Source organism: Malaclemys terrapin, chromosome 3, assembly GCF_027887155.1.
Source record: "Malaclemys terrapin pileata isolate rMalTer1 chromosome 3, rMalTer1.hap1, whole genome shotgun sequence".
NCBI lineage: Eukaryota > Metazoa > Chordata > Testudines > Emydidae > Malaclemys > Malaclemys terrapin.
Window position 1 is genome coordinate 8,962,193 of NC_071507.1, and position 24,119 is coordinate 8,986,311.

At 41.1% G+C, this 24,119-nt stretch overlaps 1 protein-coding gene across 2 annotated transcripts in view; it reads right to left on the minus strand.

Moving 5' to 3' along the window:
- Nucleotides 1-1,130: 1,130 nt before the first annotated feature.
- TMX4 (thioredoxin related transmembrane protein 4) overlaps nucleotides 1,131-24,119 on the minus strand; it is a 58,835-nt gene continuing 35,846 nt past the window's right edge. Inside the window, exons 6-8 of one of the 2 annotated variants that reach the window (XM_054021895.1) lie at nucleotides 21,452-21,553; nucleotides 8,909-8,972; nucleotides 1,131-6,120 (exon numbers count right to left, since the gene is read on the minus strand). In XM_054021895.1, the coding sequence (XP_053877870.1) occupies nucleotides 5,816-6,120; nucleotides 8,909-8,972; nucleotides 21,452-21,553 (471 nt within the window). In that variant the 3' untranslated portion in view covers nucleotides 1,131-5,815. Of the gene's footprint in view, nucleotides 6,124-8,908; nucleotides 8,973-21,451; nucleotides 21,554-24,119 lie in introns of both variants that reach the window. The other variant, XM_054021894.1, reaches the window with a different exon arrangement.

Genomic DNA, 24,119 nt, shown 5'->3' on the forward strand with positions numbered 1-24,119 from the left:
CCTGTGATTATATATATATATAGATATAGATATTAAAGCCACATAATCATATACCAGTCAAGGAACCAGCTACTAAAAATGTTATTTAAAAAAAAATACTGCCTTCTCCATTCCACAAAGCAGGCCTGTCTAATGAAACACTGAGGGAATACTGAATTAATATTTCATAAGTGTTGATAAAGAGTTGAGAGTGCTTCAGTTACTCAATAAGTATTCTCTCTTGGGCCCCGGATAGTTTAATGAGTGCCTGAGAAGCTGTGGTGAGCAACGATGAAGCGTGAGGAAATCCCCACTTTCCTGCACTACTGAGCCACTTACCAAACTGAAAAGATCTTTGTCCTCGATATTTCACTTAGGCTCAGAGTTTAGATTCTGAATAAATGGTAATGGCTCCCTATTAATGTCTAGGATGGTAGTGCTTTCAGGCTGACTCCACACTGGCCTTTGGCATTGCAGCTAGCTACATTTTTATTATAGTGGAGAACAAGATTCTAACATTTGATGTTGAGATTCAAACCGTGGAGCTATACAAAATATTCACACTGAACCGCAAATGCAGACACCTTTAGCCTGGATACCTGGATTTGAAAGTCTCTCTGGAAGTCAATTAAGTCAAAGAGGGAGGGAGCATGGATTGGTGGGGGAAAATGAAGGAGAGGCGTTTGATGTCAGATTTATAACCAAACACACACACTGGTCATTTGACTTTGAGACCCTTCAAATTAGGGTGACCAGACAGCAAATGTGAAAAATCGGGACAGGGGGGTGGAGGGTAATAGGAGCCTATATAAGAAAAAGACCCAAAAATCGGGATTGTCCCTATAACATCGGGACATCTGGTCACCCTACTTCAAACCAAACTTAGCTAAGATAGCAAACCCCTTCACAAAGGCCTAAATGGTTAAGAATGATGTATAAATATGTTACAAGCATGTTATAACCACCACTATGTGTTATAGATGGCTTTAAACATCAGCAGGTGTTGTAAAACTAACAACTGATTAAACATTTATTAAAACATCTTAATTTATTAATCCTTTATAAACTACTTACAAATCAACCTTGAGAGACAGTGTGATTCTTCAATCAAATGTAATTGTGCTGAAAAATAAAAACTAGCCACAACCAGATCATAAATAAAAAAATTTATATGGAATTCCAGTACAAATACCCATGGCTTAAATTCGCAGAATTTTTAGTATAAAAAGAAATTTTGCATAACATTTCCATGAAAAAGCCATGTAACAAAAAATGTTGTCCAACAGAGTAATTATAGTCGAAGATTTACACAGGTTAGTATTTCACTTGAAATGTTATCGGAAGCATAAGTAGAAAAGGCAAAGCTTCATTTGTTCCCTCTTTAGAAATGTAGCCTTAACATTTCAAGACTGACTTGTTGGTTTGCGGATGCCTCACTTTTTGGATGTTCATGTTGTGACACTTTCAGGGGGTCCGATTTCCAGAACATGCTGGGCACCAGTCTCTGAAAAGTAAGTCTCATAACTGGGAATCCAAAATCACTAGTCACCCTTTGAAAGTCTGCCTTCCCTATCGGCAGATCTTACCAGCGTTAACGGTGCTACATTTACTCAAACCACTTCAGCCAACTGTGTGAACAACAGCTTATTTTCAAAGACATTTTGTTTATATTCCAAATGCAAGGACAAATTCTACTTCTGTGACATGATTCAGAACAGAGGACGGAGGTGATGAGAGGACAAACGGTCTTCTCAGTTGGCACAAATGAGAGGTATTAATCCTTTAAATAACCCAGAAACACAGACGATGCTAAAATTGCAAGTCTAATACTGACGTAAACATTTCAGTACTATACCAACATGACTTAAGGTTAAGAAGACATTTTTCAGTGAAAAGGTACAAGCCCTCCATATATTATTCAGGACTGACACTGCTATTATTGCACGGTTACCACATTAATCATTAAGGAGAAATCTGCCCTTTATAATGCCCTTTAATACCACCTGTTACTTAAGCCAAACAGTACATTTCCTCCATGAGCCGAGTCACTACTGTTTTGTTGCAAGTCTATTTGACAAAGAAAAATGACATTCTTAAAGCTGAGGAGGTGTTATTAATGTCTGTACAGCACTTTGAGAATTGAAGTGTTCTATAAATACAATATTCAGACCCACTGTACTTCAACTCCATTTGCAATACAAGAGATCAACTGTCAAACCCAAGTTAGCACTAATCTTCCTTATTAGTGGGAGTGTGGAAATAAAGGGGCCACCATTTATGGGGCCTGATGTTTGAAACACCTTAAAATGAATGTATCATCACTCAAACAGAATGTCAGATTCACACAAAACGTAACTAGGGGGGAGATTAACAGCTGCCATTTGCTACGTGCCTAAAGATCTGCTGTTCAGGCACGAGTCTCACTTGCTTTATGTCCCTTCATCTACAACAGAACTGAGGCCTAGTCCACACTAACCCGCACTTCGAACTAAGGTACGCAAATTCAGCTACATTAATAAAGTAGCTGAATTCGAAGTACCTTAGTTCAAACTTACCGCGGGTCCAGACGCGGCAGGCAGGCTCCCCCGTCGATGCCACGTACTCCTCTCGCCGAGCTGGAGTACCAGCGTAGACGGCGAGCACTTCCGGGATCGATCCGGGATCGATTTATCGCGTCTAGACAAGATGCGATAAATCGATCCCAGAAGATCGATTGCTTACCGCCGGACCCGGAGGTAAGTGTAGACCTACCCTCATGAGATTTCATGTCTTCTTTAGACTTCGGTTTTCACTGAATGCTTTCTACAGCCCAAACCTGAAACAACATGTGATACTCTCCTTGACTTCAACGGGAGTTACTTGAACAGAAGGGACTCCAGAAATTAGCTTATGTAATTAACGTTTTGCTGTTTCTCAGGACATCTTGTAATCCCTGCGTCTTGTATGGCAATAAGCTTGTTATATAATTTGTTAAGATCTCTTAGTTAACGCAAACAGAGGTGTAACTCTTCACAAGATTAACAGATTTTTCAACACCGGGATGTCAAGCTTTTCAAAAACAGGTGCCTATAAAGTTACTCCTCACTTAATTCTTAGGCAGCTAAGCTAGAGGAAGATTTTTTAAAGGCTATACACCTAGCATCCTGCACTGAAGTCACTAGGAGGTGCTAGATGCTCTGTACTTTTGAAAATTAGACCTCTAATTTAGATGCCTCAAGAAGACTTTATGAGGCCAACTTTAAGCTCTTATTTTTTTAAAATCTTTGCCATCACTTTTTGACATTTTTAATATGGACATTTCTCTCCCTCCAAATCTTTTTTGGGAACAACTCAGGACTCTACTCTGTAGGAAATGCCCTTTTCTTTTTATACAACACAAGTCAATGTTTTCAATGAATTCCTGATGGACACAATCCCCTATATTTTCAGGGTCAAGCAGAGTTTTAAATCCATGACTCACTGAAGATGTCATCAACTTGAATCCTAGTCAGGTCACTGAAGATATGACACTTGGTCTGCTTGTCCTAGCCAGTTTTGGTGATTTTAATATTTTCCTATTCTTAAAATATTTTCCCATCTCGCTGTCTGAATTACCGACACACACAAGGAAAACTGACTACATAGAGGAAATAGTGAAATAGAGTATACAGTTCTGTTAAATGCACGACCATGGTTTTTCTCCCCCCAATCTTTTCCATTTACAGTAATCTTGCAACCGATGTAGGCAAAAAGTAATTTTTTACATTGACTGTATCGCTTTAAAGACAATGGACCTCGGTTGCACAGCTTAGCCCCACTTCTGAAAGTTTAGGGGACTGTGTCCAGGCAAGCCAAGCCATCCGTTCTCATTTTAGTGCATTGCAACAATTTAATTTCCATCATATCTAAGAACTTTCGCTGCATCTATCTATAATCCTGAGTGCTGGAGAAAAGAGTCTAATCTTCATGGCCGTATGAACAGTCTAAATATCTGAGTATATGCAGAACGAAGTACTGCCCCAATTCTGATCTCCTTTATGCTCAAGAGTTCAGTGAAGTTACACCTGCTTTACACTTGTACAACAGACCAGAATCAGGCCCTATGACAGTAGGATTTATACTAGATTAACAAATGTTGTACATTTGGAAACACTTAAAAAACAGCGAGACACAGAAAGTTAGATTGCTTTCTGCTAAATAAAATCTTCGCATTAACAGTAAAGCAACTCCCAAGACAGATATAAACTGGCCCTGTCAAGACTGACTGTCTCCAAGAAATCACCTTTATGCACTGGTAATATCCCTTTTCTAACACCAGGAGGCAACCATATTAATCTCACAGAATACTCCTTTTTCTCACAAAAGGAAATGAAGAGACTAATGCTAGATGGCCGGGTTTATGCAATATGGTAATTAAATATGCAGTACGAAAGATGGAAACAACCTTTCTGCTTCTTATCGTGCAATCTGGATCAGCATGCTGCCAAAGTGGGAATGTACAGGATTATCCTTCAGATATTCATTCACTTAATGGGATGTGGTTATTTAAAAAAATTCTTAATATAAATCATGCCAATTAAAATGAATAAAATGCGGATTTCTTGAATAAACTCGACAGCAGGAGATGTTGTCAGCAGATTAGCTAATGAGCCATTTCCACTTTGTGCAATTTGACAGATGCATGTCTATGTAGACAAAAGATAGCCGTGTAACCAAAAACTATTTCTTTCATTTCCTGATGTGTTTTTCCCACTACTTCTGTCATTAAAGCCAGCACACTAGAGGTGAAACTAGAAGTGATTTTTCAGTTAATATTACTAAAGCAGTTCTGACTGCCAACTACTCTGGGCTGGAAACAGCAAAAAAATAATACTGAAGTTCTTTGTATATGACTAGCTTGTACTGGTGAGAAATATGGCATTTACTGTCTTAGACACAATTACTTCTCACTGCAACATCTTAAAGGAAAAAGGCTACACTTTGGCAAAAATTCCTTGCTCTCACTAAATCATTTCCCTTTCAACCACCAAGGTTCAAAAATGTCATTTTAAGCATCTAGTTGTTTATGTTCCATAGCCAAAGGTTTTTGATGATCTAAACCCCTTAAATGATTAAAATCACCAGCTGATATAAGCCTGACTTGTGCACTATACCTTTGAATAATCGACAGTTGAGAAGCTTTGGATGCTCTTCAAGCATAGAATAAAACTAGTCACTGTTATAATATTATGGTATAGTTTCAAAATAACTATTCAGCAGAAAAAAAAAAACGAGAAAAAAAGCAACATAATGAAGGTGCTTCAGTTGAGTTGATGAACGCAAAATCACCAAACACAAAGTTGTTTTAATGGAAGACAATTAAGATGCCTCTGTCTGCTGTTTTATGATGTGCCTGATGGTCTTATGGCATTTAAGGAACATATTCAGACAGAAAGAAAAGGAAATCAAGACTCCTGCTAAGTTACTTCTTGAGGTTTGTGAATTCAAATTCTCTTGCCTCATCTTGCTTAGAGCAGTGTCTATAAAGGAGCACAAGCATGAACAACAAGCATCTCATTACCAAGTCTTTCATCCCCGTGGTCATGTCCCCCACTCCTTAAGTCTCTAAGCAGATCAAATCATACTTATGATTTTGATTGTCATGGCTAACATAATATATAAAGGCGTGCTTATAAAAATGAAAGTCTATGAGCAAACATTGGCTTAGAAAAAAGAAAGAAGAAAGAAGCCAACTGATGCAGAGCAGAGGTTTTGTTTTAGGTAAACACAAATTACAAATCAAGTGTTTGGCTTCAGCTGCAGACCAGAAGGGCCCCAGATATTTCTTTGGTCCAGTTTATGGAAAACACCAAGGAAACTATAGTCCATTGTCAGCCACCTGGCTTTTACGTTGCCGTACTGAGCTTTGGGTCTCCGAATCAATTGGCTGTTGTTCACAGATGTCTTCTGTCTCCTCTGTCCCTGATCCTTCATCAACGGCAGAGTCCTCTTCTGAGCCATCCTCACTTGAATTGGCCTCTTCACTTGATTTGGCTCCATCTTCCCCATCTGAAATGTCTTCCTTTTCCTCTGCAGCCTCTTCTAACTCATTTGCTGAAAACTCTTCAGCTTCTTCCACCTCTTCTACTGCTGTAAGCTCTGCATTCTCCCTTTCAATCAACTCTACTGAAACAAAATACAAATTGAAAATGTATAAATCATAGGACAACTCATCTGCTAAAGCCTCTTTTCTAGTTACTACACTACCCCAAGAGTGCAAAAAATTGCAAAATATTCTTTATGAAAAAATCCTTGGTGTAATTCTAAGGTAGCATCATCATCTTCTCATTTTATTATTTTACTCTGTTTCTCTGTACTCTCAAACCTAGGTATAATTTCCACCTTCCTATAATTGGTCTTATTATTAGGAAAATATTTGTTTTCATTTTGTGTCTAATGGATTACAAGTGAACAGTAGCTCAATTTTATTTAGTTCTTTGAATGTCCACCATCATCCTAAAAGCGTTAGCAGGAACATAAGCAGCTTTTTCTTAGGTAATTGCAGCTACAGAGCCAATCTAGCAAACACAAAAAGCACATATTTGTGTAAATCCGTCATAAATATACTATTCCCATTGTTTCTCGGAGTGACAAATGTCTTAATATTACATGAAGTATATTCTGCACAAGTTTTAAATTTGGCCAAAGTGGGACCTAATTACTTGGCAGTATCACTTTAAATGATGCAGTTGAGACACCCAGTTCGTTATTTTCAATACTACTGAACCAAACACAAAAACCTACCAACAAACATTGCAGAGATATTTATGATTCCATAAATCATATACATATATACAAATCAGTGTTTTTACCTCCAGGTATCAGTACAACTACGTCAAGATAAGATTCATGGAATATGGTGCTCCAGAATCAAACCTAGACCTAGACACCATTAATGATTAAATATTCATTGGGGACTGAGATTTTTGCTTTGCGTCCACTGCTACCACCATTACTTTTGTGGAGTGGAACCTTCCTGTAAGAATCTTCACACTGACAAGGTAGCAGGACTGTCTTCTTTATAAACCATATACAGTAGATTCCACTTATTAGCAACCCCTCAGTTGCCAGCAAAAAGTTGCTATTATCTGGCATTTGTCAATAAGTGGAAGGCAGGTTTGCAAGGCTGCGACCAGGGAAGGAAGTGCTGGGCAGGGAAGCAGAGGGGAGAGGGGCTGCATCCCAGATGCTGGGGCCTTCTACAGGGAGTAGGGTGTGCAGCAGGCCCACAGTGCTGCACGGTACCTCCCCCTGCACTCTCTGGGGGCTGGGGGTCGACACATCCCAGCACTTCCTTCCCTGGGTGCAGCCCTCCGGCAAGGGACAGCCCAGAGAGCCCAGGGAGAGGTACCATGCAGCAGCCCCCCTGCGTGCTACTGTCCTGCCCACAGCCTCCCTCCCTCTCAGCTCATAGCCCCTTATCTCCTCTGGGGTCCCTGTGCACAGGCAAGTTTGCGGGGCTGCAGCCCCAAAGGAAGTGCTGAGCACTGGCCAGAGTCAAGTTTGCAGGGTTGCAGCCAGGAAAGACATGTCCCAGCACTTCCTTCCCTGGCTACAGCCCTGCAAACCTGCCTGCAACTGCGTCCTTTCTTCAACAAAAAATGTTCTTAATAAGCAGCCTGCCCATTGCCAATATCCAAATCCCATTAACATTAAAGTCACTGGGACAGGATTGGCTCCCAGCAAAATATTGCTATTAACCAGATATCTGGACTGCTATTAAGTGGAATCTACTGTATAGATGTTTCTGAACCTTTTGAAAGGGCAGTTTCAACCCTCAGATGCACATATTGCTTTCCATTAAAGTAATGAAGCTATCTAAATATACTGGAAGGGATAATTCGGCCTTAAATGTGCTGAGACTACTGACAAAGATAATGAAATAATATTAGATTATTAAAGGTGCACTTTGTGCTGTAAGAGGCAGCTTGGTCTACTGGATTGTCCCAGGGACTTGGAGCCAGAAACTCCTTAGTTCTAGTTGTCCTTCCACCATGGACTCACTGTATGCCTTTGAGGATATCTTACACGGCAAATCTGTGCCAAGTATGTTTTGAGGTACATCTGCCTCCTTTGCAGAGCCGGCCCCTCCGCAAAAAAAAAGAATATTCTCCTTCTATTTTAGCAGCGATGATTGAGATAAACTCTCCTAAGCATCAATAAAAAAGTGTCAGCTAAGATACGACAGCAAAATATTTAGCTCTGGTAATGAGATAAGAGGCAGAAAACTTCCCAACTTGTAAATTGGGCATACTGGATACGGAAGTAATCAACTACTATAAAACTACTTTACGCCAACTTTTTTACACCTTTTGTGACTTTAATCATCACAATACCCAAACCTGTAGTCCATATGTGAACATAACTTCCACTTAAGTGTTGCAGAGGGAGGTTCACGTGGATCCAAAGTGTAGTGTGTAATGTCTGCCTGTATACAGAATGTGCATTAGGAACTGGAAAAATCCTGTTAGAGAGCAAGACTGCTTGTACCTTTAAATTAGACAATTTTGTGGATAAGCATAAAACTGGGAATCAGCAGAACTATTTCTATTTCTGGCTCTAACACAGATTTCCTGATTGATTTGGGATGTTTTTTAGCCTCAGCTTGTGTGTCTGTAAAATGGGATTACTACTACTGTTCCTAATAAGGCTGTTACAAGGCTAAACTCTTTGGTGTTTACGAAGTGCTTTGAGTTCCTCAGATGGAAGGACATGAAAATCACAGTATTGTTTACAACAGCAAATACATGTCAGACATCCATGAAGGAATTGCCTGTTGTCAGGATTAGTCAGCTGCCATCAATGAATCTTAGAGGAAAGCTTTATCATGAAAAAAAAAACAAAAACAATGTACATTAGTGGGCATAAATCATTCCAAAAATAGAATATCCATGGCATATCGAGTGCTTACCGGATGTTTCTTCTCTGTACCTACGCTTGGAAGGGCAAAGGCAGTCTGCAATCAAAACCAATATCTGAGTAGAAGAAGAAAAAATGTAATTCAGTGACTTAACCAGGATGCATTTCTTGTCTTGCAGCCCCTGCAATATATCAGTCCAGTTGCACCACTGAACTGGGTTTATGAGCTTACAGTAAATGTAACTGGTGAATGTGTAATGAGAAGACTTTTTGAAGAAGACAGCACCAACCTGACTAAGTCATGGCTGTGCTGGTCCTCCACAGTGCGGGGGCATAGTTCTAATGTTTTTTCTATATAATTGATTAATTTTACATTAGGAAAGGGGTCACACTTTGTATTAAGAATGTTTATAAAAGGTTAATAAATGATTAGTTCATTTTAATAAACTGTTATTTTTTTACAATCTAACAATTAGCCATCAGTAGGGTTGCTTATAGCCACCTATAACACATTCTACTCATATCTAACATGCTTAGAACATGTAGTAATAATTTATTAACCATTTATAAATATAAATATACCCTTAATATCAAGTCAAGGATTATTTCAATATTTGGAATTTGTATTACTCCGCATCTGGTTACTGACAAATATCTACACAAAGGTAAAGTGGCAAATGCCACAGATGAATTTCTTCAAAAGCAGAGGGGGAAAAAATGGCAGTGGCCAGGCTCAGATTGGTTCCGCTTACGGTAGCTGTTGTTAAACCTCTTTCAGAAAGGAATGACTACTTACAAATAATTCTATGGGTCATTTTCGTCTTCTCCTATACTACAATAAGAATTCCGATAGCCTCACTTACCAAGAAGCAGAGCACAAAAAACAACCAGTGACTGGCGGTATAAATATCCACGCTTAAACCCCTCGCCTTAATTTATAAAGAGGACAAAGATGGGGAAACCTTAATACTAAATACACAGGAAGGGAGGAAGCAGAATAGGAGATGGTGCTGACAAAGATACTAGCTTTCCATTGCTGTATGCGCAGCTTCTCTCATGCTACAATAATTCTAATACAAGCAACTAGATAGTAGACCAGTGCAAAAAAATGAGAGTTAATCTGACCCTAAATAGCAACCTAGAAAAACTACAACCTCAAAGGACAATAGCAGGTCCGGCTGTTCACAGTAAATGACTGAACAGAGAACTACAAAGCAGACACGTCTGTATCAAGCCCTGAAGCGGATCCTCCCTTCCTAAAAAACACCATTCTTTTTGAGTGTCTATTAACAGGTCTTCTTGCCTTCTATCCACTGAACAACAGTGGCTTTTAAAAAGCGAATTAAAAACAACATTTTTTCCATGTAACGAAGTCAGAGAGACTTACAGAGAAGCTTAATCAAATTGGATTTAGCATGGATAGTCTCCTTAACATTTACGTTATAGAATTTCTTCTGTGCACTGAAGTAAATAGTTCAGAGAGAAATAGAAAACTCGTGTGCTGCCAACATTGAGATGAAAAGTGTGCAAGAAACCTGAAGTTTATGCAAAACACTTGTAGGTGAGATGGTCCAATATCTCCCCTCATCCAATAGAGATCACAACTTAAATAGAGCTGGACAGGAAATGATTTTCCTGTACCAAGAAAACTTGAGATTTCAAAACATTTTCTTGTCCCATATCAGGACAGTCAAAATCTCAAATGTTTGTGAACTGATAATCTTGAAAAAAAATCTATTTTGGTCAATCTAAACATCTTGTTTCCACAATTTGGAAATGTTTTGTTTAGATTTTGACTTGTTAAAAATGTTTTACTGTATATTAACTTTGCATTAATGGGCAGTAGGTTTAAAACAAATAAAAGGAAGGTCTTCTTCACACAGCACACAGTCAACTTGTGGAACTCCTTGCCTAAGGAGGTTGTGAAGGCTAGGACTATAACAGAGTTTAAAAGAGAACTGGATAAGTTCATGGAGGTTAAGTCCATTAATGGCTATTAGCCAGGATGGGTAAGGAATGGTGTCCCTAGCCTCTGTTTGTCAGAGGGTGGAGATGGATGGCAGGAAAGAGAACACTTGATCATTACCTGTTAGGTTCACTCCCTCTGGGGCACCTGGCATTGGCCACTGTCGGAAGACAGGATACTGGGCTGGATGGACCTTTGGTCTGATCCAGTATGGCTGTTCTTATGTAATAATAAAAAAAAAAGCAGACTTTTCATTTAGAAAATGCCAAACAGGATGTTTTGACAATTCTGAAACTTTACAAAATAATTTTGACATGGGAAATCCATCAAAATTGACTTTCCATTGAAGAGTTAGGCAGATTTGTCAAAACTCAAACAGAAAAACGGTTTGTGGAAAAATTCATGACCAGCTCTACTTAAGAAGGCTATTTGGGCAGAAAGAAAATGAAAGGCTGCCTTTACCAGAGTCTTAAAAAGACAACCCATAAAATACCACATTTAAACATAAAGTTGGTCCCATTGAGGGAAAATAAGTGTGCTTATTGAACTGTGCAAATCATTAAGTTCTGGAGAAAAAAAAAACACAGGAAAGCGATCTGAACAAAAAGGCACATTCCTCTATGAAATACCAAACAGCAGAAATAGTAGCTGTGAACAATTAGTGATAAGCCCAGGATGCTGGGGGTGCATCTACACCACAGGACAATATCAAAAGACACCTACATCACATCTACCCGAGTGCTAACATTATTAACACCAGTGCAGAAAAATGGATAAGAAATTACCTAGAGTAGACAGGCCTTTAAACCCTGTTAAAATAAAAATCAAGAACTTGTTGAAAAAGCAAACCTTGAAAATTTTACTCTTTTTTAAGAGCACCTAAATGACTTAGGAGGCTAAATCCTATTGACTTCCAGCGAGACTAAGGGTCCTCAATTACCTAGGGTAACATTTTTAAAGGCAACAAAGTGGATCATCATCTGCTATTAGCAGACATTTGGACACTTCGGGCAAGAAATCTTCATTCAAGAATGAAATGTGTGCATGTGTAGATAGAGACACAATGCCTTGGCAAATCTACAGGCCTTACTCCTGAGGGAATTCTGCACCAAAAATTTAAAATTCTCCAAATGTTATTTGTCAATAAATGAATGTGGCTCCAGCATGGCAGCGGGGAGCACAAGCCACCGGCTGCATTGAGGTGGGAGATCCCCCTGAAGCCCCCACCTCCCCCGGTATAGGGACTCGGCAGTGAGGCTGCACCTGACCCTGACTCAGTGCAAGGGCTGGGCCTGCCCCAGAAACACCCCGGGGCCTTGTCCCTATGCGCCACTGTTGCACAGAATAGAAAAGAGGAAGGCTCCCAGCACACACACGGGGAGCACGACTGGCACTAGACCCAGGCGGCAGCGTTCAGCTGCAGAGCCCAGACACAAACTCCTTTGGCTGGGTAGCTCTGTGCTTGCGGAATGAGTGGGGGCAGTGGCATGTAACCCCATGTGCCCCCCACGCCTCGCCTCTGTTTGGAGGGGGCAGTCCCCCCCCCAAAAAAAACTGCGCCCATGGTCGCTCCCCATTCCTACGCGGCTTCCCTGCTGTTTTCTGCAGGAAATCTATGGGGGAAGAGGGGACATTTTCTCCAGGCGTGCAGTCCCGCAGAATCCCCCCAGGAGTAACTGGCACACTGGTATAAGCGACAGCAGCATGACTGTTCCATTGGCCGGGTTACATGGTGCACCACTATTATCCTGCAAAGGAATCTAATAGACATATGAGCTTCAGAGCTGGAAGAGGGACTAAAGACATAGAAACTTGTGATCTCAGGAGATGAAGGCTCTTGGTGAATCAAGCCACATTTCCACTGACAAGGTAACAGTCGTATCAGCCTGTAATCTGTCAACTCCCTCACAAACTTCTTTCAGTTGCTTTTTGCAGTGTCGTTGTCACCGTGTCGGTCCCAGGATATTACAAAGACTAGACAGATGAGGTAATATCTTTTATTGGACCAACTTCTGTCAGTGAAAGAGACAAGCTTTCAAGGTACACAGAGCTCTTCTTCAGGTCTTCAGTTGCTTTTGTAAGTTCATTGCTTCTCTGTGGAAAGGCTGGGTGTAAAATGCAAGTTATGTTTTCATCAAAGACCTCCTCCTGCTCAGTGCATATTTATGGGAATGGGATGCAAACAGACAACTTCCTGAGATTCCTATCCCTGGGATGCTGCGGTATTTATCCTCCTCTTTCAATAAGCCAATAATGGGTGATGGCCAAAGACTCTTCTAATTTCCACAATGTGCTGTAGAGGGCAGTGTTTAATGTTACTTTTTCCTCAAAGAGGTTTGAGTAGCATGTTGAACACACTAAAAGTTTAGGTTGCTTGCATCAAAGAAGTTACCAACTTTCTCATTTTCTTTTTGTTGTGTGAGCAAAGACCTCTTTATACTTCGCTGCATTCCTGGGCTACAATCAGCAATTTTGATACAATATTCTGCAAGTTACTTTTCAGACTCAGAATAAATAGCAGTAAGTGGGAACATATTTCTCCGTTCAACAACCATCTTACAATAATGCCGTGTTGATAAATTTAATCCTTTCATTTTCCCTTTATTTCTTCACTAGCAGTATCTAGAAGTGGATTTACAAGCTTAAATCTGTCTGGAGAAGTCTATCCAGTAAGAAACACTTCAGTTATGTCTTTAAATTACTCGTTTTGTGCTACACTGAAGGCCAAGTTAGCAGAAATGACAGTTGCAACGTTTTTATCAAATTCACTGCTTTGCCACTCAGTTTTTATGACAATCGCTAATTGTTCTTCGCTATTTTTGGATGGCAAACATGCACTGAGAAGGCTCCTGAATGATGTTGATGCACCACTGAAAGGCCTCGAGAACTTACTTAATTATTGTGGCTACATTGCAAGGGCAATGGCATGTTCGCCTCAGACAAAATGTCAAGTGCAACATCAATGGAGGTTCCCACAATCAAATCATTGCAGTGCTTTCTCAGTCATTATTTCAGTAAGTTTTCTGGAGGTAAAAGAGTTGTAAAGTTAGTATACAAGGCAAGCCGCGTGTCCAAGCCTACAGTGAATCTCAGCATGAGACTTTAATCCATGTTCCATGAAAGGAACACAAACAGTAGGGTCATGACTCAGACAGTTGTCCTCCTATTGCTGGGAAGCTGCAGCGTCAGTGGTGATTCCCAAGCTAAATGTTTTTCTTTTTAACCTCTTTTCCCCCCTCATCCTCTTCCTTTATCTAAATGATCTCTCTCCCCCCCCCCTTAAGATTCACAGTAAAAAGTATGAAACAATATTTGTTCAAAGTTAAGGAATGAGTGAGAATTCCATGTTTTCGTTCTAAAGAAGCTAAAAAATGCTGAAGGGAAGTGGCTGGAGACAAGGTATTTATACTGACAGTTCCTCTCCTCTTGCTTCCTTTATGTATGGCATGTTGAAATGCCTTAGGATAGGAGAAAAAGGAATGTCCAACAATTGCCATTTAATAAGTGAGGCTCTTTACATTTAAGAGCTGACTTGGGGGGGTTATTTATTTGCAATGCCTATGAAGTTTTTCTATCCACTGGATAATTATCTAAGTTATTTTTGCAGAGAGTATTTTCACCTCCTGCTATGGGTTTTTGTTTTTTGTTTTTTTAAACAAGGCTTTGCTGTCAAAGTAAGTTGTGACTTTAAATACAAACATCATCTTATCACTTCTTGCAAAGTGCACCATGTAAGTGCTAAAACCAAAATTTTATATATAAAGGGTAGAAAAAGAAAAACAAGAAAATGGTACCATATATTTCAAGAAACAGATCTTCCAGTCAGTCACAAAATAAAGTTTTTCTAGAAGTAACTGCAAACAAGCGATCCACCAGCTGAAACTTTTCATCTTCATCCATTTTGGGGTAATAAATGTATTCTGTTTCTTGCTAGCTGTGAATCTCATAAAAACACCCAATTGATTCCCATCCATTTAGCAAGGGTGCATTTACTACTTAGAAGAACATGCAGACATCTAAATGTTATAAAAATTATAATACGGGACATTCATCTTTGCACAGTTATACACTGGTGCCCCCAATGTGCTGTAAATATTGAAGGATAGAGAAACACACAATACAGTACAGACCCGTTTACGCGCAGATGTTAGGAGTCAAGCCGTCATGACCGCGTGTTAATGGACCGCGGGTTAAGAGGGCCATGCTGAAATATCTTAAGATATCTATATATACACACACACACATGTGTATCTAGGATTACATATGTACTCACAGCATTTCAAATACTGCAGGCCTATCTGTTAACGGCGCTTTGCAAGAATATAAATTCAAATGTGTAATCTAATAAAAATATTACTACTACTACACAGGGGTGAAAGTAACTCAGGACACTTACGGGGTGGGGCCTCGAGCGGAAGGGTCGGGGCTAGGGGTCAGCATCCCCCCGCCAGCCCTTCCAGGCTGCGGTAGCGGTGTCCGAAGCCCCGGGCCCTTTTAAATCGCCGACCCCAGGGCAGCTGCTCCCTTTGCCCCCCCCCCCCACCCGTCAGCAGCCAAGAGGGGGCAAAAGGGACAAGGATCTTAAAGCACTGCAGGGTCCTTTGCCGCGGCGGCCACGGCAGTGCTTTAATGTCCCTGCCCTTTTTGCCTCCACTGTCGGCAGCCCTGCTAGTACAGTCCCTATCGGCAGGGCCGCTGACGGGGGGGGGGGGTTGGGAGAGGAGGAGGAATAGAGGGAAAGGGGCAGCAACGCTAAAGCGCTTTAACAACGGTCCTTTGCCGCAGCAGCGTTTTGAGGATCCTTAAAGCACTGCCGCAGCTGAGGACTGTCCTTAAAGCTCCGCTCCTTTCCCTCCCCCTCCCCCCCGTTGGCGGTAAAGACGTACAACACATTTCCACTCCGCGCAATTTCTATGTCAGTGAGTTAGTGAGCAAATCTGTAGCGCTACATAGCATGTTCCTGTACCACGTGTTAACGAGTCTCACGTGTTAAATAGGTAGCACTGGGAGGCATGGCGCTACCGCACATTAAGCAGATTGGTGCGTAAACAGGTCTGTACTGTACATACATCGCTTCGATACAATTACTGCTCTGTTTATAATCAAATTCTCAGGGCCCTTTATTCAATCCCAATCCCAGCAATCTGTGCTCAGGACCTAAGGGGAAGGCCCAAGAGGTGACTTTAAACTATCTCTTAGGCCAGACAGGGATCTAGTTCAGCCCCTGCTACAAGTTAGAACAGCTCCGATGCAGCTTGGCACGAAGCTTATTATGCCAGTGGGTCACTGGAGTATAACAACAACATTACAGCCATGCCTCCTACTCCAGCCACACTCCCCATGCCAGGGGCTGTGAGGTGAGTATGTATGATGCTGGCTACACCATCTTGGGAAGGACAGGTGAATCCTCAGCTGTCCAGTTAAGGCAGTTTTATATGGTCTCTTTCCATTGCTGAAGAATTGCAAAGGCTTGTATTAATTTAGATGGAATATATGAGCCAAAGGTGTAACATAACCCGGTCACTGTCTAACGCTGAGCAGAGTTAAAAAAGGTTCAGGGTTTGGTATACAGAGACCTTGGCCTGCTTAATACCATGGCAAACACACTATTAAAAATCTTTTAAACTTTTTATTAAAGATAAAGAAAAGAAGGAAAGGCAGTTATGTATGTAATGTAAAGTACTAAGTAAGACTTTCATTTTAACAACATCCCTCGCTCCCTTTCCCTTTATCTGGAGAGAGTTTTTAGAAGAAAAACATCCTTGTTTGACAGTCCCTTAGATGATACCAAAGTTGGTAAAATAACTGTCTTTTTGGAGAAAAGCGAAGAAATTAGTTAAGATGAGCTGGAGCTGTTACTGTTAAAATCCAATCCCATTTCACCCTAGATGTTGTTTGGGATTCAGCTGGGGACAGTAGAGGTGGCAATGTCATCTGGGTTCCTCTCTCTGGCTTGGTCTGGGCAGGACATCTCTCAGGATCAGGATAACAAAGGCCTGGGGTCCCAGGAGATACCCCAAAAGGGAATGGTGGGTGGAACAGCCCATCCCCTCATTCTTTTGTCCACCAATTAGGCCTTATAATCCAACACACCGATTTTGATTAATTTCTGGTCTTACATTTTCTCATTTCCAGGCATGATCTTAACACAGTCCTTGAGTTATATCACTAGGCCTTTTTGTTTGGACTAATTCAGTCTGTCTCCCTTTTGTCCCTTTTCCCACCAATATTTGTCATTATAGGTTATTGTGACATCTTTTGAACTTTCACATACTTTTTATGTTGAGCTCACAATTAAGATAAACGTGAATACCCAGTTATCACAAGAGACTCTAGAATCTGCTCCTCAGCATACAGGTATGTTACCAATGTTGTACAAGTCTCTACTGTAAGTACTTTTTTCAGCAACTGTAGTTCTGAGACCATCTGGGGATTTCAGAATACTCTTGGGTGTCAGTTTTGCTTAGTGACAACAGATTGCAATGTCACAGATGCTTGATTTTGATTCACCAAGGGGGACTCAAACCAGGATGGAACACATAGAGGAAACAGTGGGAAATTAAGTTTTAATATAGACTAAAATATCAAAACAGAAATTATGAACCACTCTTAAAAGCAAACATCTTCATACACAATGAAATTACAGAAAGCCTCTTTCAATCTAGGTTCCCTCTCCCCACAAAAAAGACCAAAAGTCAAACCTTGAAATTTAATGAATTATAACATCACAGAGTGCAAAGTGACCTTATGCTTTCACTATAACTGATCATTAGTATAAGATTATTTTTCACTGTTTCTGGTTTTTGAGCAACAGTATGGGTAGATACTGGCATTGCAAGCACGCCAATGCTACATATACCTCCATTCCACCTATTATACACAATCTTTTCCACAGAAAAACTGAATCAGATGGATATGGAAAAGAACAAAATATTTACCTGTAAACATGGAAACTTTCAATATAATAGTACATCCTGTGAAGGTATTTACTACTACACCTCTACCCCGATATAACACGACAAATTCGGATATAACGCAGTAAAGCGGTGCTCCAGGGGGGCACGGTTGCGCACTCCAGCGGATCAAAGGAAGTTCGATACAATGCGGTTTCACCTATAACGCGGTAAGATTTTTTGGCTCCCGAGGACAGCGTTATTCAGGGTAGAGGTGAACTTAATTTTAGTCAATTTAAAAGAATATTTTTACTCCATCCACGAAGACAAAAAGGTCAAAGAAAAAACTAACCTGATTTAACCAATGAGCCCTGATCCCTGCCTAAGATAATTACTGAAGCCAAAAGAAGGCTCTGCTCTAGAATGGATAATATTTAAACCTGCAACAGGAATGGAAGGGAGGAAAGTGTTTGTAGGTTCTACAAGTGTTGCAAGATGGTCACACACAAGATCAGTGATTCCTTTTTAAAGTAGGGAAGAGGTGTGTGATTACACGACAACTTACAGAACAGAAGAGCTTGATTATTTAATAAACTGCTATTTATGAGATCATTACATTTTGAAACAGTATTAAAAGAACTAAAAACAATTAAAAATGTCTATCACTTCTTTGCAAATCTTTTTTTGGGTTTGTCAAATAACCAAGACAACTAAGATTACCCCCATAACTTCCTCTCTCAGAGTAGAGAGCTGGAAAATAAACTAAACCTCTAAACAGGAAAACGGTAGAGGGGAAAAAAACAGCTCTCAAATTGTGAACAATCTATCCTGTTCTAATTCAGTATTGATGCATCTTCTGTCACTTAGCTTTTGAGAAAGCCGAACAATACAGCAACATTTAAACCAGTAAGAGAACATACATGCAGACTAGTTTAAAAATGTAATACATTTTAAAATTATATAATTGGGATTGGCAAGGCAAGCGGAGTATAAGGAGACGTCTTGAAAGAAAATCAGTGGTACACAAAAAAGCAGAGCTTTGGGGCGGAGCCCGGAGCTGCAGGTTTTTGCCTGGAGCCAGAGTGGCCCCGGAGCACAGCTCCAAAGTCCTGCATAAAAGCACCATCATGAAGAGCCTTGGATCTGAGGAAGAGACGTTCGAATGAGATAGGAGCACCGTGAAGGAACTCAAACATAGGACCAAGATCAGAGCTACTGGCAAGGAAGTGTGTTGCATGAACTGGAACTACGGAGAACGGAATGGAAAAAGTTGCAACAGTTTAGGCAAGAGATGACGTAGGCACGGACAAGAGTTTTAGCAAGATGGATGCAGAGGAAGGAGCGGATTTTGAAGATTATGTATAAGTGACTGATTTGGCAAAATCCTAGGGGTGAGAAGGACAAAGAAAAGTCAAAGATTGCAAGTTTGAGAGGCTAAGGAAAAGAAGCTGACAAAATATGGTGGGGAAGACTAGAGTTCAAAAAAAAAAAAATCTTGTTTTAAAATGTAAACTAGTTATCTGAAGACTGGCCTCCTTGTTTAACTAGTATAACCCACTTTCTGATCCTCACGTTACTGCTGCTGACTGTGGTCACACAAGGCCTCCACTCAACTCCCCTTATTCAAGCAAATCTTCCACTGAGCATTGTCTGAGTAATGAGTGCTCGACGCAGGGCTCGAAGGGTATGTCTACACTGCATACACACACACACACGAACGCTGATGTGGCAAGTATCAGAGCCCAGGTCTACAGACTCCGGCTCACGAGTCTCACACTATGGTGCTAACAACAGCTGTATAGACATTTCGGCTCAAGCTGAAGTTTGGGCTCTGTTACCCAGAGTGGGAATGTGCCCTAAGAAAGCTTTGCTTACAGTAGAGTTTTCTGATGTTAGTGATGCCATCAGCAGGGTAAATGAATTCAGAACACTGCAGCTAGAGGAACTAATTTTAAAGGATTTTTGTTTAAAAGGTAAGTATATTTGTAAGCGGTAAACTTTAAACTCACATCCATTCTGTAACTTAACTAGGATCCTTAAAAACGTGAGAAATACTTGGCTGTTCACTTACGAGAGAAGGAAATAAGCTAGCTCAGAGCACCACCTATGGGAATGCTGTGTGTACGTGTGTAGTGAATGCAGCAATGGGAGGGGGGAGTGCTAAGCAAGGACTGATTAAATAGGTGTAAATACAGGTGCTTATACTTTTGTTCTCCAGATATACATCAACAGTAATGGGAAGCAATTATAACCATGGTAGGAGGGCAATGTTAGCTTCGCTGTCATACCAGGCATTCTCCATAGCCTGCTATGAGATACTGGCTCCTGGGAAGTACTTAACCAATGGTCTCTGTTTCAAGGGTTAGTTGCTGAACTACATATGAGGTCGACTTAATTTAGGTTGACCTACAGCCACCACAGTAATTCAATCAGCTGGTGGTGTCCACACTACCCTTCTCCTGCCAGTGGAGCACATTCTCACCAGGAACACTTGCACCGACTGCAATGGGGCAGTGTGAGGCGCTGACAGGCATGCGGGGCTCACAGCTGGAGCCCCCCATCCACCCTGGGGTGACAGCCCCGCTTTGAGCCCCATGCAGGCTAAATTTCACAGCACAACGCCTACCAGCACTCCCTGCAGAGCTGGGAGCCTGGGCTTTCAGCACCCAGCAGCTGGGCTGGGAGCAGGATGCCCGGGCAGCAGCCCGACTGGGATCAGAGAGCCGGGGAAAGCAGGGCTCCCCACGGGCCAGCAGCCCACTGGGAGCCTGGAGGGCAGCAGGGCTCCCAGCGGGGAGAGGAGAGCCAGGGCAGCAGCCCCCTGGGAGCAGGTAGCTGGGAGCCCGGGGGGCAGCCAGGCTCTAGTTGGAGCCACACAGACACCACGGGGTGACAGCCCGAGCTGTGGGCCAGGCCCAGGGTTCTCAGCAGGGAACCTACCAGCCTTTCTCGTCAATTTCATGGCTCCAGCAGTAAGTAACCCAGAGTCTACACCAACATTGCCCTAACTATACCGACATAAGCCCTACGCCTCTCGTGGAGGTGGAGTTATTATGTCAGTGTAGTAGGGCACTTACATTGGCAGGAGCAGGCTGTAGTGTAGACACTGACATAGTTAGTTCAATGTAAACTGCCTTACTTCAACCTAACTCTATGGGGTAGACCAAGCCTGAGTAGGCAGAGGTCTGATCCCCACCTACTGTAAAACTTTAAAGCTAGTACCTCACCATACCAGGTAACAGGACAGTAGCATCTTGTTCATGAATGCAACCAATTTAGGGAATGGGAGCTAGTTCAGGGGCTGGTGGCAGGGTGTCTCTTATTCCACCCATACAGAAAGTTTGGATGCAGGGGGTGAGGTCAGTTTGCGGAGTATCCCACAAAACAGCTGCTAGCAACACCACCAAGGTGAGGAATAGTCACAGAAGTACCTTGATGCTATTTAGTATCAAGATCTTACTGTGACGGTAGATACAGCCATTAATGGGACATGTTTTCTTCTCTGCAGCCCTATGAAGACAGTTTAGCCATTATATATACTATGTACACATTAAAACAAACATTTAATTGTAAGTATTACAAAAGAGCCACCTTGCGGCCCTTCATTAAAAATAAAATACCCTTCCTGTTTCTTTTTCAGCAATTACTGTAAAGCAAAATCTCTAGATAATTTTTAAAGCAATGAGTTCACATTTGGCTGTAAAGAGGAAAATTAAAATGTACTATGCTTTCTTACCAAACCCAGGATCAGGCCAATCAACAGGGTGGATAAAATGAAGATTGCGTAAGAACCCCAGACATGAATTCCAAGAGTGCCTGTGAAGTAGCTGTGAATTTGCTGCGAGAGGGAAAAAAAAACAGATTAGATATGCTTGTATTACACATACTTAGTACTCTGCGCTGTAAGAAAAGAAGGCTAATTATTTATTCTGAAGCCACCACCCATTCTGTAAACTGTTCTTCTCAATTCCCAATTGAGACCTTTCATGCAACAGCCACTATTTACATTAAAAAGAAGAACAGGAGTACTTGTGGCACCTTAGAGACTAACAAATTTATTAGAGCATAAGCTTTCGTGGACTACAGCCCACTTCTTCGGATGCAGTGGGCTGTAGTCCACGAAAGCTTATGCTCTAATAAATTTGTTAGTCTCTAAGGTGCCACAAGTACTCCTGTTCTTCTTTTTGCGGATACAGACTAACACGGCTGTTACTCTGAAACTTGTTATTTACATTAAAAGAATCTTCCCCCTTTGCCCGCATGCTCTTCCACACTATACTTAAGCCTACTGATACTGTAATTCTTAGAAGACATATGATAAAATCATAGTGATAAAAATCAAACCATTTGTTTTTCTTATTTAATAATGCTACATGTAAAAGCTGTTTCAGGAAGGAAACTACAATTTTTCCTTCCTGTAATACTTGCAGTGACTAGTGCTACAACATCAAATCTGCCTGAATTGAAATTTCATATTGGCTCCATGACTAATTTACAGTGCAATTTCCACACGCCACTCATCATACTGGAAGGGACAGAGACAGGGCCTACATTTGTAAGAGGGAATATGAGCAAAAATATGTACTCAAGTTGTGCATGCACTTTTAAGGGTAAACCTAATGCTTTATATTAAAGAAAAGAAAGCCATGTCATAAGGAAATAATTACATATAGTGATCTTCACGTTACTGACTGGAATCTCTTTCACTCTCTTCCCTAGCTCTTGTAGCACACAGCCCTGTGACATCTACTTTTGCTCAGAAACCAGGTAGCAAGAGGACAATATTAACAAATTTAACGCTTCGGATGATCCGAATGATCAGATCCCTGTGCTCAGTACTATCATGCAGATCCATCAGTGTTAGCAACGTTAGGGGCCCTAGGAAAACAAATAACAAACTTCATTATGTGATCTGCGCATAGTCATGCGGCAATTAGCATCACAAGGATGTTTACAATTCAGGGGACTTCCACCCCAATTTCTAATCAACATAAGAACTGCCATAGTGCTTCAGACCCATAGTCATTACCCTGTCTCAAACACTGGCTGGCAGCAGATACTTCAGAGGAAGCTACAAGAAACCTTATAATACATAGATGTAGGATAATCTACTGTCCTCAAGAGAAAGTCTCCTCCTAATCCCTTATAGTTTAGACTGGCTTTAACGCAGGAAATAAAAGGTTTTATATTCCTTCTGAAACCTCTCTTTTTAAAAAAAAAAAAAATATTCCATAAACTCTGGATATTCTTGTCATCCATCCAAGTGTCCAATTCAACTTGTACAACGCACTGATGCACAACAGTGTGCAAGTCATTTAACCACTCAATCTTAAAAGTGCCCTTCTGTAAAATGGCATAGAAAAGATTTGCACCAACTAAGAAAGGAATGAGAAGGAGCAATAAGCTATGCCATTCACTATTCCATCCCAGGGCACAACTAAAGAGTAGCTCAACCTACCTTCGTGGAATTCAGCTGTTCAGCCTCCCATCCCTTCAGTTCACTCTTCTAATTTGCTGCGAAGCCCACTTTTCTGCCTCCCTTCTTTAGGGGTCGCAAGTTAATCTGGTATATGTGGCCTCTCCTTCAAAGGAAGCTGAAGCCCACTGCTTGTGCTCTAGTGACACACTTATGAGCAGCTCTGTACTTCATTACATCTGCATGCTTGATAGAGCACTCTGATCAACCTAGTTTTGCTTGATTAATAGAAAGCAAGTACCATGGGACTTAGGGAAATCAAGGATTCTGTTATCTTCAGCCTTTTAGAAAAAACCTGGTTTGTTCACAATACCATGTGCATTAGACTCACAGGGAGGAAAGACTCGTGTTTCTGAGTGCTCAATGTATGTGTATTTGTGCACTGGATTCTGCCATCCCATCTTCTAAAGGGTGCTCTTTAAGCAATATTCCCATCTGCCATCACCTGCCTTCCCACCCATGCACAGGGCTTAAGAGTTTGCCACCTCCTTACTCACCTACCAAATTGGTGGGGAGGTAGAGATGGCAGGGGCTCAGAATTTCTCCTAGTAGCTCTATTGGGGAAGAGCCTCTGGGGAGCATGTGGTTGTGTGAAGATTCCACCCCACTGTCCTTTGTGGTTAAAGTTATTTAAGTAGATGCCAGTGGACAGAAGCAAGAATTAAAAATGGGCACTGTGGCATCCAAGGGCTGATCAGAAAGAAGAGTTAGGAACATAGCTGAGGTATGGGGATGGCTGTGGGAAGGACTGTGAATGAGCTGTGCAGTTTTCTATCATTTAATTTATATTTTCCAAGACTACATTCAAACAAGCCTAAAAAATTATTTTTAAAAAACACTGTCTAGGACATAAAAGGGTGTCCATCCAAGACTCTGGACCCTTTGTCATTATTCAGCATTACAAAAGTTATCACCCATATCCCAAACA